We start from the raw sequence: 22,511 nt of genomic DNA, 5'->3' as shown, positions 1-22,511 counted from the left end.
TAAAAATGGATGAAGGATCCCCTGGGACAAAAGCAAGAGAACAAACATGACCACCTACAGCTATTATTTAACAATCTCCATAGGGACAGTGAGTGGTTCTGAGCTCAGTGGGACACCCTGCTGTTTTAATGACAGACCACCAAACTGACCTCTGATCATTTAAACACATCAACCAGTGAGATGATACGTCTTATTTTTGGGACATGTTCAACTTTTAATGGAGAAGTTTTTTCTGCTTCTATACCTCTAGAGATGTACAAGTATCTTCAACTCAAAACTTTACCGTAAATAAAATAAAAATTAATAAAATCCATTTTCTACATGCCAAAAGAAAAAAAGAAAATAAAAGATATCTTTGTATTGGGTCCTTCGATGCACAAAACAAAGTGGAGGAAATAGAGAACAAAGCATTGTTGGAAGAACTGAGGTCTCCATCCTCCATTGTTTGGGCAAGTAAAGTAAATTATTTTTGTCTAGCATCACATAGGGGTAGAAAGTGAGAAGGCTTTCTAGGGCCCAGCCACTTGGGGGGCCCATGGTCTTTGGAAGCCAAGAACCTAACTAAGCTAAACTTTATTTTTAGATTTTTAGATATTTATGTCAATATCTATTCAAAGTTGGGTGTTTACACAGAGCCGCGGCTCCGCTTACGGCCATTTAAAAAGCAGTAGAAAAGCAGAAATGTTCAAAATGTTTCAGATTGAGCACAGCGGAGTGTAACTGTTTCAAACTTAATCCATTCTATAAACCCTTTGTGTGAGAAATAAAGACTGAACAAACTTCCTGTTTCCTTCTGACAAACGCGAGGGCTTGCCAAAGCCGCGCCGTTGTTATACCCTCCCCTTAATGATCGAGTGGCACTCCACAGCCGCGAGGGTGACTCCACAGCGAGTGACACTCGCCCACGGAGTGGGAGTGCCTAGGGAGTCATTTGGGATTGGGCCTTAGTCTCTTTACAAATACATGTATGTGTTTATTGAGGGATGAGCGCACTCACACTCATTGTTGATAGGAGTAATGGGTAAAGGGGGCCCATTGACTGGAGGTTTTCAGGGGCCCAGCCATTTGTGTGGGCAGGCCTGCCCATAAGGGGTAGAAAGTGGGAAGGCTTTCTAGGGCCCAGCCACTTGGGGGGCCCATGGTATTTGGAAGCCAAGAACCTAACTAAGCTAAACTTTATTTTTAGATTTTTAGATATTTATGTCAATATCTATTCAAAGTTGGGTGTTTACACAGAGCCTCGGCTTCGCTTACGGCCATTTAAAAATTTGAACATGTTTCAGATTGAGCACAGCGGAGTGTGACTGTTTCAAACATAATCCATTCTATAAACCCTTTGTGTGCCAAATGGTGACAAGATTGGGTTTTGATATTGAACAGTTTTGTCTGGATTATAGTTCCTGAGTCGTTCCTGCTCACGGAAAACACATGTAGGCCTACCTGCTACTTTTGTCTGGGTGTCGTGAAAAGTATTTGGATCCAATGAAAAAACAGGTTGGGTATCTTTTGTAGTTCTTCTACATTAGTTACTCTGTAATTTTCCTGAGTCTACAAACAGGTTTAAATTCTCTCTCCACATAACGCACATTTTTGTGAAAAAGAATTTCCCTTTGGGGAATATACTTTCTAAAGCCTTTGACATACAGTCCCCTACTAAAGTATTGGAACGGTGAGGCCAATTCCTTTATTTTTGCTGTAGACTGAAAACATTTGGGTTTGACACCAAAATATGAATGTGAGACAATAGCTCAACATTTCAGCTTTCATTTCCAGGTGTTTACATCTGGATCTGATACACAACACATAAGATAGCATTATTTGTAAAGGAACACCACATTTTAAGGTGAGCAAAAGTATTGGAACAGATAGACTTTAAATAAATTAAAGTGAATAAAACGTAATATTTTGTTGCAAATTCTTCTCTTGCATCAAGCCTGTGACCATCACAAAAACTTTTGCATTCTTCTTTTGTGATGCTTTTCCAGGCTTTCACCGGAAAAAATGCATGCTCTATAGGGTTTAACTCTGGAGATAGACTTGGCCAGTCTAAAACTTTCCATTTCTTGACCCTGATTAACTCCTTTGTTCTTTTTGCAGTGTCCTGGGTCATTATCTTGCTGCATGATGGAGGATCTTCCATCAGTTTGGTTGCATATTTCTTTAAATTGGCAGACAAAATGTTTGTGTAAACTTCTGAGTTCATTTTGCTGTTGCCATCATGTGTTACATCATCAATGAAGAATAATGAGCCCATCCAAGAAGAAGAAGCCATGCAAGCCCAAGCCATGACATTTCCTCCACCGTGTTTCACAGATGAGCTTGAATGTTTGGGAGCAGATCCTTTCTTTCGCCAAATTTTAGCCTTTCCATCACTTTGGTAAAGGTTCATCTTGACGACAACAAAGTAACACATGATAGCAGCAGCAAAATGAACTTAAAAGTCTACAGAAACATTCGGTCTGCCAATTTAAAGAAATATGCAACCAAATTGATTGGAAGATCCTCCATCATGCAGCAAGATAATGATCCAAAAAAAAACTGCAAAAACAACTAAGGAGTTTATCAGGGGCAAGAAATGGAAGATTTTAGACTGGCCAAGTCAATCTCCTGACTTAAATGCAATAGAGGCAAGGCAAGGCAAGTTTATTTATATAGCACAATTCAGACACAAGGCCATTCAAAGTGCTTTACAGGGGCAAGATTAAAATACACAATACACATTAGAAAAGCGAATGAATAAAACATTTAAAAGCGAATGAATAACATTTAAAAATTACAGGTTAAAGTGGAAACAGAAAAAGTCTTCAGACTTGATTTAAAAGAGCTGAGAGTTGCAGCACACCTGGGTTCAATCAGCCAATCAGTGCACACACACCTGATTGCAGTGAGTGAATCAGTCACCCTTCTCACAGGGCTGAAATCTTCTGTGTCCTCACACCTGCTTTCTGTATTGTTTCTAAAAAAATTAAGGCCTGGGCGTGTGCGTTTAGGTGGGGAGGAGGGGGAGGGTATTATCAGAGGCTATTTAACAGTTGCTGGCTCTGTGGCTCATCTCAGTCAGTCATGGGTCGCCCGGGGATTCAGATGTGGACATGCACACTATGTGTCTTCTTGAGCTGGACGTGTGTGTCTGAAGCAGCTGCAGGACCGTAAGTCTACCTGTACTGTCTAATATAATAATCGTACCTAGGTTTTGCACAGGAATCTTGGATCATTATTTTTAGCTGAAGAATCCTAAGAGATGTTTTGTGTATGTTTCCGTGTCTGTAGGCAGTACATGGTAGCCATTCCTGGCATTCTTGAAGCTGGAACTGATGCCCAATTCTGTGCGAGTCTCCTGCAGCCAAACGAGACTCTGGTCATGACGGTCACTTTGAGCTCCCCAGAGAAGAATACAGCCCTTCTCAAGAAGACATCCAACACAGAGTTTCATACCTGTGTTAAGTTCCAGGTCAGCTTTTGATTCATTTAAATGTTCTAAGAATGTGTTCATAAAAGTACAACTTTCCTTAGGTTGTATAGCTTTTTTTCATGTAGTATTTTTTATTTATGTGTGTATATATATTTTTTTAAAGATATGTTGGGGTGTTTTCACCATTATTGGATAGTTTAAGCACATAATTGAAATAGGGGGAGAGACAGATGGGGATGACATGCAGAATGCAGCTTGGACCTTAATTGAGTTTCATAGCAGAAACAGTAAAGACATATAAGTGAAAAGCAAAACACCCAATCTAATTTAAGTCACAATTAGGTACAATATATAATTGTATTTGTGGTTTTAACAGATCAGGTCAAGACATTAGTATCTTGTTGAATTGTGAGTTTTTTCAGTAAGGGTTTAATGGTACTCTAAATTGTATCTATGAAATGTAATCCATGTCACAGGTTCCTTTAGGGCAGAATAACGTGGTGCAGAAGCTCGAGGTGGAGGTACAAGGCGCCACATTTTACTCAAAGGAAGTCAGGAAAGTCATGGTCAAAGTCTATCAACCAATGACATTCGTCCAAACAGATAAACCAATGTACCTCCCAGGACAAACAGGTAACCCTGAGCTCATTATCTACGATGTGTATAATATGGTACAACATATAGACAAGTTCTCTCTTGACAAAAAACTACCGATGTGTTTGCAGTGTGGGGTGAAAAACTCATTGCAAGTAGGAACATATTGTCATAACATCTTATAGATGGACATTTTTAGGATTTAAAAATGTGGAATCCAATAAATGTACTGTTAAGAGGTAAATTGTCATTCAGCACTAATCATTGCCTTTGTGAAACTTCACAATAGCACATGTGAAACTCCTGCAATTTTATCAGGCAGAATCACAAAAGCCCCCATGTACGGGGTATCGTATTAGTAATATGAAATATTTACAATATGGTTAGCCAGCCTCAAACTTGGGAGATGTCTTCGCTTATGTTGGCTGAGTCAGTGGGGTCTCATCATCACACACATTTTCTTGAAATATGATGTGATAGTTTAAGGAAGTGTATCATAATAAGCCTGTAATGGTTAAAAGCATTATTCCTCCCCCGAAAAAACACGCTGTGTCTTGTGGTCCGGCGGGTCTATTACACACTTTGGCGTGATACTGGGTTGCATTTCAAGTTTAATTTTACTTATTTCAAGTAATACATTAGTGGCACTGTTCGGGATTTGATAATCACATACTTAAAATACAATTATTTAGTGATATTTTAAGATGAGATCTTTCTTTAAGTTAACTAGAAATACTCATATTGAGCAATTGATACAAGTAAAAGGAAGACCTTTTTTGTCATAGTGAGTCAGCATTGTAATCTTCATTTTCAATGAAAGCCCTATATCTCACTGAAATGTTGCTTGTTAATTGTTTGTGTCCGTCATGATATATTTTGACTAGAAATTAGACCAATATACTTGGTAAGATTAAGAATCTTTGCGTTGTAATCCACTGAAAGGGCACTTTAGGGGGAACTATATTATTATATAATCATCATAGGGGCGCCAAATATAGAGCTTTAGCTGAGTCAGTGTTGATGCAAGACAAACAACAGTAGAGGTAAGGTAAAGGACCTATACCTCAACACTGCAGTAAATGAGCTGTAAGAGTGTAATGTAGTAATCTCTATGCATTTCTCTCAGTGCATTTCAGAGTCGTCTCATTGGACACCAAGCTGAGACCTGCCAGTCAGATGGTGAGTGTGTTTGAACTGTCTGTCCTTTTTTTAGATCTCATCTGGATATGTCCTTCGCTGATCTGAGAGATCTCTATTGAGTTTGATCCAGCCAAAGCTGTCACCAATGAATGTTCATTGAATCAGTCACTTGATGGCTTTTTGATAATGGTGCATGTTTTAATGTGTGCCCTGGCAAGCAGGAATCAGCTTGTGGAGCTTGCATGAGGTATTGAAATATACTGTACATCTCTAATCAATGAGCTCCGGCTCCAGGCCAATAGTACAACAAGGCCCCTTTAGGTAAACTTTCCTGAGCTGATGCTGTGTTAAATCTATGTAACTCCTAACTGTAGATTCTCATTTTGCAGTATATTGTTGCATAAACAACATTTTTAAACAAATATAACTTTTCATTTAATGTACAATGTGTAAATTTGATTATCATTTTCCTGAACAGACTTAGTAGAAATTGAATGTAATATTCGTAAGTATGTTTTATTTGGTGTATAATCGCTTTTGTGACTTTATAATTAACCTTTTATATCCACATAGGGGTGGGGCGCTGAGGCTGCCATGTTGCACCGCAATGTTTCTAGAGTAGCCCCAAACAGACAAAACAATTGCTTAAAGGTGCTGTAAGCGGAATGGTTCTTTTAGCTAACTTCCTGTCAGTTACTGCCGTTGGCAGTCCCCTCGCTCGTCCCTACGTCACCACATTAATGCACTGCGTTCTTCAAGCAGCGAGTTATCTAGCATCATCTCAGATCCATAAGTGTGATAAAACATGATAAAAACCATCAAAACAGACATTGGGAAGGATTTTTACCTGCTCCGCCATTGTAGGCGCATACACATTCACCCTTCTGTTGCTCTGGCGTGCACCGGCAGTGAGACCATGGAGTGTATATACTATATACGAGTGAGAAGAGTGTCGGTTTGTAGCGTTCTCTCTTCTGATTGGATAAAAATGTCGGGATACTACAATAAGTTTAATTGCCGATTACATGCAAAGCAGCTGACTGAGAGATCGGCTTTATGAAACATGCACATTATGCAAGTGATCACTATATGAATAAAGAGTGATTTTACACTTATATTAACATAAATAAACCGCTTACTTCACCTTTAATGCATTCTTATATACAGTGGGTGTCCTGGGGAAATGTACCTGTTGACAAAGATGTACTTTAGATCAAATAATGAAATGCATCTTCACCTCATCATTTGTTATTGTGGAAAGACATGATGCAGTGGTGGATGATGCCATCTTTAGCAACTAGCCTAGCTTATTGTCCTTAAAGGCACTTAAGCTTCTGTAATTACAAAAAGATGGAGGGGTTACCAAGGGAGCTTTGCAATCTGGATATTACACACTAAACATAGAAACACAACTATTAATCATAATGACAGATCATCTGTGTTACACAAACCTGAACAGTGATTGTAAAACGGAAGTAAAAAGCTAAATATCTGAACAACACTGGACACTGTGTGACGAGAACAAGATAAACCAACTTGTCCTTTCTCTCTTTTTTTTCAGTACAATATCATAGAGATTGAGGTAAGTAAACATCCACACACTGTTTTCTTCTTCTCAGTGTGGTCAACGTATTAGTGTACGGCCAAACCACTGTGCCATTTTTCATGTATGGTAATGCTGCTACACCCTCTGGACTGTCCCTTTCCCACCCTCCCCTCTCTGCTCAAATCTACTGAGCTCGTACTGTAGTCCTCTCAGTGTATCAGTGAAGATAGGAGGTGGTACCTGTTGCTATCCGTTTGCATTGAGGGAACCTAGCCAATCACTGAAGTCTGCTCTGATTGGCTAGGTTCCAGGCAGAGGGCAGACGGGGGATCTTAAAGAGAGTTGTGTTTAGGCGCTAAACAGAATGTTTTCGCTGTGAGGCTAGACTGCAATCCCAGTTCGAACCAGAAAAATAGCATAATAGGTGCTCGCATTGTAAGACAGTGATATGTATTCCATTTACTAGCTAGTAGTTAGTAAGTGGATCTGTGGTTCAGTTTGTTAAATTACATGAACTTAAAATAAAAAGGATGTGCAGCAGATATCGGACGAGCCCCTAAATATGTTTTTCGTCCCGATGTGGACCAATGAGTAACAATTAATGTCTTGTAGATTGAAGGAAGGATGGGAGACAATTGTTTAAATAATTAATGTAATTTATTAACGATAGTCAGAATTGAAAGCTAAATGAACTGCTAAAACACTAACTCAACCACCACCCCTTCCCTTAAGGACGACAAGAGAAACCCACGACAACGGCACCACACAAACGAAACCCATACGTAACAATATCTATAGTTGATTTTAGCTTGTTTTTAACAGACATACATACACTCATACCATTGATCTGCTTGAAAGTAGTTTCAAATCATTTGCAGTCAAAGTGTAGGCTTCAAGCTTTATTGAATGTAAAAATGACGTTTTAGTAGAAATGTACACCAAATGTATGTGTCCTGCTATTGTCATGAATGTATAACTATCTCACCCTTTTTTCCTATTAAACAGGATAGTAACAGCAACAGGATTGGACAGTGGCTGAACCAAACGTCAAATGGTAAAATACTGCAGCTTTCATACTCCTTGAATTCTGAGGCCCGTGAAGGAACCTACCAAGTCATTGTGACGATTGGTGATGACAAACATTATCATCCATTCAAGGTGGAAAAATATGGTAAGCTACGGTTCATTTACATTTCATTGTATTCATGAGGCAAGAATGCTAACAAACATTTCTTTCCCCAGTTCTGCCTACATTTGAGGTAAAAATAGATGCATTTGATGAAATAAGCATTGACCAGGATGAAATCAGAGTTGAAATATGTGCAAAGTAAGCAAAAGCCCATTCAATAGTTTCACTCAAATAAATTATTATCTCAAATTGGTACAGTTTGGTGAACATCAACACAATATTTTTTTCTCCATGTGCATCCAATTAGGTATACATATGGACAGCCTGTGCCAGGCAGTGTTAAGATTGAGGCGTGCCGACCTCTTGAGCCCTCCTTGTTGAGAGACAACCTGGATGGTCCAGTCATGATACAGGAGATAACTGCCCCATGCCACAAAGAGACAAAGCAGGTACAGTTGCCTTAGCGACAATCTCATCTCTCAGTTTAAACAATGTGCACATAGAGGTACACTTTAAATATGCATAGAGTATGTATGTATACTGTACATTTTTGTTAGAAAATCTGAGTCATCTGAGTTGTAAAAAGTAATTTGACTGATCCATTTTAAATCAGGCTAACTAGCTATGTTTCGGAGCTTTCAAAGACATCTTTAGTTATTACTTAACCCCTTGCATGCAATCGAACAATTTTGTTCCTCTTTCTGCATGAAAACAATTCACTTCATTGGTTTTAAACATACATTTTTCAAGGAATTTTACACCTGAAGTTATATGTGTATACAATGTATTAAATGGCGAAAAGAGGTTTACAATTGCTATGAGCAGTTTAAAGTTTAAATACTGGAAAGCTCATTTGTTTAAGAGTAATTTGTTTATGTAATTATATGCACTTTGGTAAGAAAGTTTGATATGCTTTCCATTAACTTTTTCATTTTATTTCATCTTACGCGATTGTACTCTTTAGACGGACAAGAAAGGCTGTGCCACTTTTCACATCAAGTCGTCCACTTTCAAAAAGCTTGACAAAAAGATTCTACAAGATTCCCTGGACATCAAGGCTGATGTACTAGAAGAGGGGACAGGCAAGTCTAAATATATATCTTTTAAGAGAGTTATTTATTTAAAAAGTTACAATGACATGAATGTAAACAATATGTCTTACACGTGATTGCACAATGGATGCTTCTTCTACAGGTATTTCACATGCACAAGCAAAGAGAATAGGGATTTCTTATGTGATTGGAAGGCTCTCCTTTTTCGACACACCAAAAGTGTACGAGGAAGGAGCAAATGTGGAGGGAAAAGTAAGTGCACGTGGTCGTCACTTTTCAGTGGGTTTCTCTATACAGTGAAACTGAAGGACTTTGCATTCTCAGTGACTTCTCTTTGTGCTTCCAACAGGTTACAGCAGTTCATTACAATGATACGACCATTGCTGACATGCCGTTGTTCCTGTTTGAGGGTGAAACTTGGTCCTCACGTCGGCTACAGAATCTCACAACTGACAGCAATGGCGTTGCCTCTTTTTCAATTAGCACAGCTGACCTGAAAGGGGACATCAACCTGCATGTAAGTAAGAAGAAGCACAAGCGCTATTATTTGCCAAAAAGCTGAGATCTTAAATGGTTTCTCAACATGCTTCCAATGACCAACATGCTGCAATAGACACTAGTGGCCATATTGCCTTTAATGCAAAGAATAAATTCACTCTTGCCAAGGTTGCTTCTATTTCATCCACTGTGAGCTCATATACAGTGTTTTCCTTCTGCAATCTAGGTTAGCAGCTTGCCAACCTTGACATACCGTCCTTATAGGACTGAGTTCCATGAGGCTGGAAATCACATGTTATCTTTGGTCCAAGTTTCTTCTCCGCACACTAAAACTGCCAGCTCCCTGGTAGTCAAGAGTAGAGAGGAAGTCCTTCCCTGTGACAAACAAGAGGACATCATCATCCAATACACTGTTGTTGGAGAGGCTCAGGGCTCTGTGGATGTCATGTATCTGGTCAGTGTCATTAGTTCTCAGTAATTTTCAACAATTTTTAGAATTATAGGCATATATAAAGAGATTTATTTGTGTGTGTGTATATATATATATATATATACTCATTTTTCAATTTCCACTGAAAAGGTGCATATAATCAAGTGAAGAGAAATAACATGAATCCCTCAGAATATCAGGGACTCCAATATCAGGCCTAGTTTCTTTCTCAGTTTTCAAACCCATCTTCGTCCACTTTTGGAAGATTTTGGTGAAACCAGAGGTGGAGTAAATGTTTTGTCATCCAAACACTTTTTATCAAAATCTGAAAATATCTGTGTGCACCGCGATTAGTTCAAATATCAACAAGCAGTCTCTGAAAGCTGTTTACTTCACCTGTAACAGTTCCAGCTGGTAGCTGGTAACCAGCTTTGGGAGACCAATTATTCACCTATGTTTGTTTTAGTTAAGGCTCAAAAGACCTCAAAGACAGCCGGAGTAAGGTGAACTTGCTTGGTGAGAAAGGCCTGAGATCTTTTCTTTTTGGCCAAGCAACCACTCATTGATGTCTTACACATTGCACATGTAGGGCAAACGTTTCGTAAAAAGAAACCAGAAGAGCAGACAGTGTTATCTGCTGTCAAGGAAAATAAGTTGTGATGTTATAGTTGTCATTTTATCTCAAATTCCCCAGGTCTTATCCAGAGGAGCCATCGTCAAGCAAGGATCTAAACGGGTTGAAGTGCAAGATAAATCAGGTGGGAAAAGGGTGACGTCTTAAAATGACCCATGAAGTTAGCAGGGCCAATTGCTTTTGGAACTACAGTACATTTTGATTGATTCTGGTGGTATGTGAATGATGACTGTTGTACATAACAAGTGTGGTGTTGTCTCAGTGAATGAGGGTGAGGTGTCCTTTAAGTTGAGAGTGACTCCAGACATGGCACCAGACGTCCAGGTTGTGGCTTACGCAGTTCTCCCCAGTGGCAACGTGGTCGCACACTCTGCTGACTTCTCCACCGAGAAATGCTTCAGCCACAAGGTCAGTATGACAAGAAGAATGTGACTCCCAAAGTATGAGCAAAAACAACCCTTTATTATTTTCTCAACCTCCATCTTTCTGAAAACCTATCTTCAAAATCCATGTTCAGATTTCTCTCCTCTCATGATGTCATAAGGGCAGAGCCACACGCCCTCATTATCAACCTAATGTAAGCACTACCTCCAGTGATAATCATATCTATAACTGGCAGTTAGATGCAAACCAGCAGTTAGACTCGGGGCCAATCAGTGCAGACTGAACTTTCTGGAAGGCCGGGCTTAAAGATAATCTAAAATGTTTCAGAAAGAGGAAATTCAGTGAAACTGTAAGAAATTTACCTGAAAATGGACAAAATGTGTGACCTTTCAATAAAAAGATCTTAAAGCTTCAGTAATGGTCAGTTTAGCTAACTTCCTGTAAGTTACTGCAGTTAGCAGTCCCCTCCCTCGTCACCACATTAATGCACTGTGGTCTTCAAGCAGTGAGTTATCTAGCATCATTTCGGATAAGTAAGTGTGATAAACCATCAAAACAGACATTTGGAAGGATTCTTACCTGCTCTGCGCATGCACCGGCAGGGAGACAGATGCTGGTTTATAGTGTTCTCTCTTCTGATTGGATATCAGTTTTGGGATCCCCAAAAAGTTTGCTGATTTCATGCAGAGCGAGTGACTGACAGATCGGCTTTATGAAACGTGCACACTATGGACGTGATTACTGTATGACTAAAGAGCGATTTAACACTTATATTAACATAAATAAATTGCTTACTTCACCTTTTAAGGGTATAATACATATTTGTGTTGAGTTGAAAAGATAATTGGTTGTCATCTTATACCACTGCTCTTCAATCCAGATAGAACAGTGTGTGTTTTCTGTATGTGCAGGTGTCTCTGGAGTTTTCTCCATCCTCAGCTGTCCCAGGAGAGCAAACCACCCTGCAGGTGAAGGCCCAGCCAGACTCCCTGTGTGGTGTGAGCGCTGTCGACCAGAGTGTCCTCATCAAGGAGCCAGGGAAGACTCTGGACGCAGAAAAGGTAAATGCTAGAGTGAACCACAAATAGATGCATAAATCATTGTCATGCCCCTTAAATAATCTTTTGCTCTGTTAACATCACCCAGAGGCTACAGGTTAATCTTCTAAACTATTTCCTTATCTTTTTAGCTCCCTCTACAAGTTGTACATTGTTACCAACTTAGTTATACTGTTATAACAGACACAAACTTACTTTACTTTATGGCAGAGTGTTCTCTAATTGTCAGCTCTTCACAAACCAACAAAAAAAAAATATTTTTTGATCATACATTTCTTTTTTTAGATATTTAACTTGTTGCCTGTCAGAAAGTCATCCTATATTCCACACGAGGTTCAAGACTCTGAAGAATGCTTGCATGTGAGACCAAGAAGAACATCATTTTTGCCATTCCCCGGTGATGGCAACAAAGACGACGCTCATACAGTGTTCCAGGTATCTCTTTCACAATAATTAATATACAATATAAAGTCTTATTTTCCTCAGGTTACATTTCAGTGATGCCCTTATGTTGTTGGATTATCTAGAATGTAGGGCTGAAGATGGCAACAAACCTGGCTATTCGAGTTCCGTCGTGCCTCAAGTACAAAGGAAGAGAATATCACCAGGGACGCTTTGGTGACTATATGTTTTCTTTTCTCAAGTCAAGTTACAGGCCCATGTCGCTGCTCAATACTGATTCTCAAGTTATTTTGGGAATACTATCATGTAGGTCAAAAACTACAAGTATTGATATTTTTGATACTGATCAGTGTGTATTTATCCCAATTCCCAAGAACAATTGATTTAATAGATTCTGAGCAAAGCAAAATTAAAACTTTCTATAGATAACATTGGACGCAGAGATGGCATTTGACCTAAGCTGGTCGTTTGAAAAAATGGATACATTTGGGTTTGATTATGAATTCAGTTTATGGCTAAAAGCGATTGTAAGTCAAGTCCAATAGCAGTCGGACAAAATTTAGATATAAAAGGAATAACTCTCTGTGTAAAAATTGAATACCTGGGAATTAATATAAGCAACTAAAAAAATCATGATTATGAAAATGATAATCTCTCTTTATGTATCTGTTCTGTGTCACTGCCACCCTCAACGTTGATGGAATATAATTATTTATTGACCTATGATTTCTTTACAGAGTTGACAAGGGCCTTTGCACAGCCATTGTCTGCTCCAGGACCACCTGTTGCTAATCCACCGATAGAGACAGTTCGCGCTTTCTTCCCTGAGACTTGGATATGGGACCTGGTGGAAGTAGGGTGAGCTTTTGCCAGCATTGGATTTCATGGTCATGAAATAGGGGAAAATGTGTTCGAGTGTAATTCAGTGTTTTGTGGATTTTTTTAAAACTTATTTTAACCTGATGGCTAAACTTAGAACAACTTATTACTTATTTTTATTTTAGATTTGCATTTGTTTCATGACGATTATGTAATGCGAAAAAAGATTTTTGGGGGTTAATGTGATGTTTGTGTATTTGCTGATTCAGAGGTTCTGGAACCAAGGATTTGTCCCTCACAGTCCCAGACACCATCACCACCTGGGAGACAGAGGCTTTCTGTCTGTCTCCGCTGGGTTTTGGCTTGGCTCCTCGTAAAGAGATCAAAGTCTTCCAGCCATTCTTTCTCAAGCTCAGCCTGCCCTACTCCATCATCCGGGGGGAGCACTTTGAACTGAAGGCAACCGTCTTCAACTACCTGTCCAGCTGTATCATGGTGATGAAAGCTTTTTACATGCTCAAAATGCTTATGCTAACAAGCTTGGGAAAATTGAATTTTTGACCTGATACAAATGATACAAAGTGAAAAGTTAACCAAGGTTATTACAATCCATGGCTATAGTATCGGCACCCTATATCCATCCTGTACTTTACTATTTATTTATTCACCAGACAAGGTGGCCTTCTAAGTCTCATTGAAGAATTGCTTTATAATTAACCTGGGCCACATCTTTGAGAATGGACAACAAGACTGAAAGGATGAACACACCTGATATACTCAAAGATTGTCCATATGCAGACGTTCTCCTTTTATATATTTCTGACCGGGATGAATTCAAACTTATAGATGTTCAACAAAACTAAACCTGTTGGGTTATGAGCTGTCCTGAAATACTGAAGACAATGTTATTGGTAATGACTTAACCAACAAGAAACATGTAATTGAACAAAACCAGATATTTTACACCTGTTTAACTTTAACCATCTCCCTTGCAGGCCATGGTTCTTGTAACGCCTTCAAAAGCTAAATACTGCTATATTGGGCCGAGTTTGCATTTGCCAATTAAACGGTAACATCTTTTGTTGTCTCTCTATAACAGGTCACTGTGACTCCAGCCCCTTCTGAAGATTACACTCTGACCCCCATCTCTGGTAACGAGTACACGTCCTGTTTGTGTGGCAGTGAGCGCAAGACTCTCAGCTGGACCATGGCCCCCTCAGCCTTAGGTGAGGCTCAAACTGTTATCTAAACTGATATATAATGTTAAAGGGTGACAAGGTCGAGGACAGCTTTCTTAAAATCTCAAATAACAGTTTGATCGGGTGGGAATTCACAGGATCGGTAGATATTTTTAATTAAGTTTTAACACTATGCTTGTTGACCTTTTTTAGGGGTTGTGAATGTTTCTGTGACTGCTGAGGCTGTTGCGTCCCACACTTCATGTGACAATGAGACTGTGAGCGTGCCAGAGAGAGGTCGTATTGATGTGGTCACACGCTCTCTCATAGTAAAGGTTGGTATCTTAAAAACGCTACGACAAACTCAAAGTTTATCGGTTGCATTAAACAAGATGGAAACTCTAGAACTCACATTATTGCTTTACCTCCCAGGCTGAAGGAACTGAGATGACAAAGACCTACAACTGGCTGCTCTGTCCAAAGGGTTAGTATGGTTTATGATTATGACAATTATTATTATAGAAATGATCATGCCCCAGGAAGCTTTTCTTGTTCATTTCCTATCGTATTTTCAGGCTGACCTGTTTTAATTCATGATCCACAAATCATCCATTCAATCTAAATGACATCCATTGTTTTATTACTGATCTTTCCTTGAGGTTTCTCTCTGTAACATGTTTGTTCTTCATCTGTACACAGGGAATGCTATGACGGATGCAATCGACATAGAGCTGCCTAAAAACATGATTGTCGGATCTGCCCGGGCTTCACTATCAGTCCTGGGTAAAATGATGAATTCATTTTTGACTTGGCTTTATTATCAAGGGAATTACCATAAAAATGGCTTCCAATATGAATGGTGTATTTATTGAAAACTGCTGGGGTACTTTCGAAAAATGTATTGCAGATTTGTACATTGCAATTAAATATATGACATTAGAATTTAAATTAAAGATAACTACAAGTTTTAAGGCAGTGTAAACATGCATTAGCCTGGAAATCCAGACCCATATCTAGAATGATATAGGATCTGGCCACGATCAATAGACCTTCCCAACTCAAGGGGCAGCACCTACGCATGCATTTCAAATACCTCCGCTCACAATTGGATAGCACTACAACCAATCAGAGCAATGAACAAGGTGACGTATTAAGCCCCGTCCGTTCTGGATTTCCAGGCTAAACATTCATTTGATTATCTGTGAATTTCAGGTTCCTTACTGGAACAGTTGTAAATGTTTGCAGTGTAGTGAATCAGTGTTGTTGTGCAGGTGACATTCTGGGCCGAGCCCTGAAGAACCTGGATGGGCTGTTGAAGATGCCGTATGGCTGTGGTGAGCAGAACATGGCGCTCCTTGCCCCCAACATCTACATCCTCGAGTACCTGCAAAACACACAGCAGCTAACCCCAGCCATCAAGGAAAAGGCTACCAACTTCCTTAAAAGTGGTGAGTACCAGTTCACTTTGTATTACATTTACAAAAACAACTTCTGAGACCTTTTTAAATAAGCTAAATCTACCATCCTGTACCAGTTTGGTGCATTAAATATAAGCTTGAAGAAGACATGTGGTTCATAAATCGCTCAGACTGCAGCATCCACATCTTAACCCCATCTCGTCGTATCCTGTCATCCTTATAATGTCAACTGTTCAAGGCGAGACAGTGCATGCAAAACGGGCACTGGTCAATTTTGAGATTTGACTATTTTGTCAAATCTGACTATTTTGCATGATTGGTTTTGTCTGTATATTTCTCCTACACTACAGCAACAATCTCGTCTTCTAAAGCAATTAGAAAAAATCAACCTTCCAGCATTCTTCGGACTATTCTGAAGGTTGTTACAGAAAGAGTTGTTCATATGTTAATAGTCTGATCTATGATACATTTTGTTCTTAAAACATGCAGAAAATGCAGTTTTTCAGTCCTGTCTGTATTTTTTGATTTATAAAATGAAAAAAGGCTTATTCAAAATTTGTTATGTGAAAACTTTGGACACTTACTTGTTATAAAATGAAATCAAATGTTTAACTCTGACTTTATCCAACATTGACATTTTTAGTTTTTAAGGAGAAGTAAATGTACACATTATTTGTTAGATATAGCTAACATTGAATATTTATTCAAAACTTAATGAAAAAAATGTTATACACAAAACAGTCGTTTTAAGTAACCAAGTGGCAAAGTTTCATTATATCTATAAGTTAAACATTTTTACCCTATTCGCCTACAGTGTCTTGCCTTAAAAAAGGCATTACAAAATGTTGTTTTTCTCTACTTCTGGGTAATGGGGGTAACAGAGCCGTCATCCACAGATTAACCTTATTGACCTTTTATAAAGTCCGATAATGTGTATTAATGCACTAATGATCTTGTTTCTATTGTTGTACAGGCTACCAGAGACAGCTGAACTACAAACATGACAGCCATGGTTACAGTACGTTTGGAAGCGGGACGGAGAACACTTGGTGAGAACATTACTGATCAAAGAACAATTATACGAACCCTACATGACGTGCAACACTAACAATGTCAAACCATGACATAAAGTTTATCTAAAGAGAAAAAGCCTTTATACTTCATCTACAGAGGGAAGGTGATGTGACTTGAAAAATGTTGCAAGTTATACAATTCACAGTAGTAACACTAAATTGCTGTGATAAGAAGGGCACTTTTATAAGTTACCGGTATATCTTCTTAATGCGTCAATTAGCTTAGCTTATTAGGATATTAAATCAGACGTTACAAGCGCATCCTGTTTTCTTATTTTGTAAGATAATGTCTAACTTTGTTTTGCCAATATCCTTAGGCTTACGGCATTTGTGCTGAGATCCTTTGCCAGGGCACAGTCTTTCATCTTCATTGACCCATCGACTATTGAAAACAGTAAGGAATGGCTGGAAAGCAAACAAAAACCAAATGGCTGTTTCCAACAATCAGGAAAACTCTTTAACAACAGAATGAAGGTGAGCATCCAATGTCAGATAGATCAGATCATCCTTTTCACCAAGTGACATCAGTTACAGCATTAGTTAAATTCAACATCAGCAGCCAACCCATTCATGGTGACATGTACAAGGGATTGCACAATGGCAGCCTGGGCGTTTGTTGAGTCACAGTAATGGTAATGTCTGTTTGGTGCTTCCTCTGTACAGGGCGGTGTGTCTGATGATGTGACTCTCAGTGCCTACATCACTGCTGCCTTCTTGGAGAGGAATCCGTCAGTAGCCGTGAGCAGGCTCCTTTTACATTTCTCATGATGGTTCAAAACTAAACTGTTAGTTGGAAAGAAAGTCATCTACAAAATATATACAAATAAATTACTTTTACAAAGACAATAAGGAGGGGGGGAGGAAAACACTTTTTTTGTTGTTTTTTCCCAGTCTGCACAACTTAACATCTTAGTTGCATGTATTTATTGTTTCTTTTTTAATGTCTCCCTGGTTGTATAAAATATATAAAGAAGAATTTGAAAATAAAATACTGTAGCGTAATGTAAATATCAGTAGCATACACCACAGGTCCTGTTAACATGTATGTGTAAAATGCTAATGCAAACAGTTTGTTCTCTGTTTGAATCTGGTAGTTGTAGTGAATGAATTTGAATACAACCAAATATAGAAAAAGGTTGTTGGTCAGTTGAATCCTGTGATTATCGATCATAATATGTGCTTTGAATCTCTTTCCTACCTCTTTATCATTCAGGTTATAGGTATGTAGTGTAAATAGATTCCTAGTCTGTTTCCGATATATCATAATATAGAATCTCTTCTAGGATCCCGTGGTGAAGAAGAGCCTGTCTTGCCTGAAGGAGTCAACCAGTGTTCTCAGCAACACCTACACTGCAGCTCTGCTGGCGTACGTCTTCACCCTGGCAGGAGACATGGAGACCCGTGCTCACCTTCTGAAGCACCTAGACACAGTCGCAATAAACCAAGGTGAGTCATCCTCCTGAAGGAACTCATTCTGGATTCATTGATGGGAGGGTAGCTAGCTTATGAATGAAGGCTTTATTTTGAACATTTAAAAACAATACAAAAAAAAATAACAATACTAACTTAACATGGAGGAATAGGAAAAAGCATAAGCTTAATGAATTCTACCTCTTCACTACTTGGTAATTAATTATCATCAGATTGGCTTCATATTTTGTATCTTAACACATGCTTTAAAAATTGCTACTTATATGTACAGTATAGGTATATACCCACACATTAAAAAAAACACCTGGTCAAAGCCCTTCTTCCTCCCTGTTACTGTTGAAAACTATATTTGTACCTTTCCTTGTCCCTGTGTGTCTGCTTTTAGGAAGTTTCCTCCACTGGTCTCAGACGGCAACAGAAACGTCAGCCTCCCTGTCTGTGGAGATCAGTTCCTATGTGCTGCTGGCCAAACTCAGTGCCTCTCCTACTACTGAAGACCTGGGCTACGCCAGCGGCATTGTCAGATGGCTGTCCAGACGGCAGAACTACTATGGAGGCTTCTCCTCCACACAGGTAGGGCCCAAACTATCCATACAGTGTTCTACATAAAAACAACGTATTTTTTTTATGTTCTATTAAAACAAGACAAGAAACGGACAGATCATGACATGAATGTTTTTGATGCAGTTGCTATCTTGTGTGTTGTAGGACACAGTGGTGGCTCTTCAGGCTCTGGCTCTCTACTCCACTCTGGTGTTCAGTCCAGGGGGTTCCAGCACTGTGACGGTCCAGTCTCCCAGTGGTCGGCTGACATTTGATGTGAACCAGAACAACAAACTGCTCTACCAGGAGGAGGTGCTGAAGGAGCCCACAGGAAAGCACAGCCTGGAGGTGAAGGGCACTGTGTGTGCTTCAGTGCAGGTCAGTGGCCCACGCAGCTCCTCTTGTTTGCCCTTGATGAACATACACCATCACAACATCACGCTAATATAACTATGCCCCAATCTTGATGACAATGCTTTAGAAGTTGAGATTTTGTTCAGAGTATTGAAAAAACTAATGTTGACATAATGGCCATTAAAGGTTAATCAAATAACCATCTTAATGTACATTTTGGACCTTTGATTTATACTAATATATATAAAAGAAGACTGGTGCCAACCAGTACTACAACTACTAATATTCGTGAAATATGGAAAGGAGTATGGTTAAACTTCATGAAGTTCATTAAGAAAAACGATTGGGACAAATAATTAAGTGTGCTGGAATAAATACCTTGTTGCATTTCTTAATTTTGTATGAAGATAAAGTCCAGACAGTAGTTTAAATAAGGGTTAGATACAAAGAACGTAACGTCATCAGCATAAAAATTTAGCCATACAGTGTGTTCTAAAGTGCGATCACTTAAACACTTCTTTGTTTGCTTTTGATAAATATTGACTCTTCCTTGTGAACTTGTGTCCCAGATTTCTGTTGTCTACAACGTCCCCACTCCTACTGAGGTCACCACTCTCAGTGTGGTCGTCACACCGGAAGCTAACTGCACCGACAAATCTCACCGACCCAAACTCACTCTGAAGCTAAAGTCCCTGTAAGTAATTGACAGCCAGACCCAAGACACAGCAAAGAGTACGGAATACTGTAATCTTTGACCAATAATCCTCTGCACCTGCCTGATTTGAAATAAGTACCTAATGGTGGATGGACATGTAGGAAATGTTTACCGCTTGCTAGTTTATTCTAGGTTCAAGCATAAGCGATCTTTGCATTGGGGGGCTGTCCAAATCACCAGATTTAAAGTGTCTCTGTTTTACAGATATAACGGAATGGAGAACAGCACAAACATGGTGATCCTGGATATCAAAATGCTCTCTGGATTTGTCCCAGACCCAGAGTCTTTGGAGAATGTGAGTTATGACGGTAACTTTAATATGGTGTGTGGTTTCGGCGTTGATGTCATGATAACTCAGCTGAATCTTGTCTCCTCACAGCTCAAACGTGCCTGGATGGTGAATCGCGTTGAAGAAAAGGAAGATCGTGTCCTGGTCTACATAGAGGAGGTGAGAAGACTTCACAGTAGAGAACAATAGATCATGCTCTTCCCATGTTACTGATTGTGTTGTGTGTTTTTCCTCCAACAGTTATTAAAAGACCTAGCCATCAACCACTCGTTAGACCTCATACAAGTAGTCCCAGTGGAGAACCTGAAGCCTGCTGTGGTCAAGATCTACGACTACTACCTGCCAAGTAAATAAGAATCTCAGTCTTCTCTTAACCTGATATACGGAGACCAAACTCTGCTCCTCAGTAATGCTGTACAACAATCTGATAGGTGTTGAACAGAATAGGACTGTTGAAGACATGAATTAATTTTTTTCCATTCAATTCTCTACTTCTTTGTTTCCCTCTCAGGTGACCAGGATGAGACGGAATACATCTACCCTTGTGCTGCAGGTAACACACAGTATTACTGCCACCTTTATGCAAGTAATGCTATTATGCAAAACAACCAATAATTCAAGAGACGAAGAATTAATACATCATTTTAAATGTGCCAATCTCAAAACTTTAAAGGGGTTGTCCAGTATTTATGAAGTGGGCTGGTATGAGGTACTTATGCATATTTAGTCTGTTAGCTTATGGAGATGGCAGTCAGTGCAGTCACTATAAGGAGTTTCAGGGAGATGTCACAGTAGCAGAATCCAGCATTGTGCTGTTGCCTAGAGGGTCAGCTACGTTTTTTCACCATGCTTACCTAAAAAAGTAAATATCCATTCAATTGTAAGATGCATTAAAGACAGTTTCACTGCTTAAATGTGCAGCTGTTATTTTTGCACTTTTCCAAGCGTAATACAGCCATTGTATTTACTATGCCAAATCAGCTGTTAGACTCCCACAGCTTATATTCATAAAACACAAGAGGCCTGTTCCTTCTCCCCTTTTATCGGAACAAATAAAATACTGAACTGAGACGGGACAAGGCAAACTGGAAATACAGGGAAACATGAAAAGGTCAGAAATACCAGAAAACAAGGGGCTTATCAGGTCCTGACAGCTCTGGTATTTAAGGTGTTTGAACCAAAATAATGTAGACTGTTAGGCTGTGCCACAACTTATTTCTTATTTTCTGTTCTTTCTTTTGCAGCTTGAAAAATGAAGTGTGTAGGTCGTCGCTGATTCTGGATCATCTCTGAGTAGACGTGTTTTTATGAGAGATACATTTGATGCATCTTATGTGTTTAACTCTGTCTATGATGTTTGTTGGTTATCCTGCCACAGTCCAGTACAGCTGTCTAACTACTGCATGTGTGATATTCATGCAGAATGGACAAATAAAGAACGATCTTACTGAACCGCTGTCTCGTATTGAATTCTGTCTCTTCTTTCATTTTATTACATCCACAGACTGGACATTGTGCAGGTCTGTTTGATGTGGTAATTGAAAATAGGTTTTTTAGAAGACTCCTTTTTTTTAAATATTCTAAAACAGGGGAGACCATGATTATGAAATCATGTATGTGGAATTAAACGGGACAGGGCAAACAGGAAATACAGGGAAACATGAAAGGACCAGAAAACAAGGAGCTTATCAGGTCCTGACATCTCTGGTATTTAAGGTGTTAAAAAAACGAGCATCATTTTACAGGTCCATTATTTGCATAAAGGTAAAATAAAAAGGAGTTGCAAACAATCCTATATAACTAAATATTCCAAAAAAAATCACATTTTACATCGTCAGCACATGTTCTACTGTGTTGCAACCCTTGAGCAGTGTTTGATTACTTTATCAGTCCACAGAGGTTTACCTATTTGTAATGTAATGTAACTTTATTTGAACAGGGACAGTGTACAACAAAAAAACATTAACCTTGTTTAAAACAAGGAGAGATGCATTGTACCAGGTTTTAGCAAACTGCTATTTTCCACCTGGGCAGGAAAGAAATATACTAAATACTAAAGACACAATATCTAGACATGGGGTTAAACATTAAAATGATAACAAGATATGATATAAATACATAGGATTTAAAAAAAGTTCACAAACACTACCTTACATATTTTATAAAAAAACATACCCCTATCCTATAGTTGCACAAAATTCTATATGAGTACAGGTCTGTTGCACAAGCAGCCAAGCCTTAGTCAGACGGGTGAAAGAATGAAATGTATCGGTAATTAGATATGTTGGGAGACTGTTCCATTGTTTGATGCCTACAGAGGAGAAGGACGACTTTCCAAATGTGGTTTTGCATTGTGGGATTCTGCATTCTCCCCTAGTTGTTGAGCTGGTTGCCCGTGCTGAATAATGATTC

General features: G+C 39.0%; 1 protein-coding gene across 1 annotated transcript; it reads left to right on the top strand.

The window, feature by feature from the left end:
- Positions 1-3,063: 3,063 nt before the first annotated feature.
- Positions 3,064-21,450, top strand: LOC307248468 (alpha-2-macroglobulin-like; the record flags this gene model as incomplete). The annotated part of the gene is made up of 35 exons (XM_080024864.1): positions 3,064-3,149; positions 3,271-3,451; positions 3,889-4,045; positions 5,133-5,185; positions 6,708-6,728; positions 7,698-7,873; positions 8,129-8,270; positions 8,786-8,903; positions 9,016-9,125; positions 9,223-9,390; positions 9,598-9,825; positions 10,496-10,559; positions 10,698-10,843; positions 11,731-11,880; positions 12,163-12,312; positions 12,405-12,495; positions 13,017-13,137; positions 13,368-13,593; positions 14,198-14,324; positions 14,490-14,611; positions 14,709-14,760; positions 14,976-15,059; positions 15,548-15,724; positions 16,668-16,743; positions 17,085-17,241; positions 17,431-17,505; positions 18,051-18,213; positions 18,584-18,771; positions 18,907-19,119; positions 19,665-19,789; positions 20,015-20,105; positions 20,190-20,258; positions 20,340-20,445; positions 20,611-20,652; positions 21,344-21,450. 35 exons carry the CDS (start codon positions 3,064-3,066, stop codon positions 21,346-21,348), a joined length of 4,260 nt encoding a protein of 1,419 aa, XP_079880990.1. The 3' UTR covers positions 21,349-21,450.
- Positions 21,451-22,511: the final 1,061 nt, after the last annotated feature.

The sequence above is a fragment of the Ammodytes marinus genome (assembly GCF_949987685.1).
Source record: "Ammodytes marinus genome assembly, chromosome: 3".
Classification (NCBI taxonomy): domain Eukaryota; kingdom Metazoa; phylum Chordata; class Actinopteri; order Uranoscopiformes; family Ammodytidae; genus Ammodytes; species Ammodytes marinus.
The sequence above is the reverse complement of the archived record's forward strand: the minus strand, read 5'-3'. Positions and strand labels throughout refer to the sequence as shown.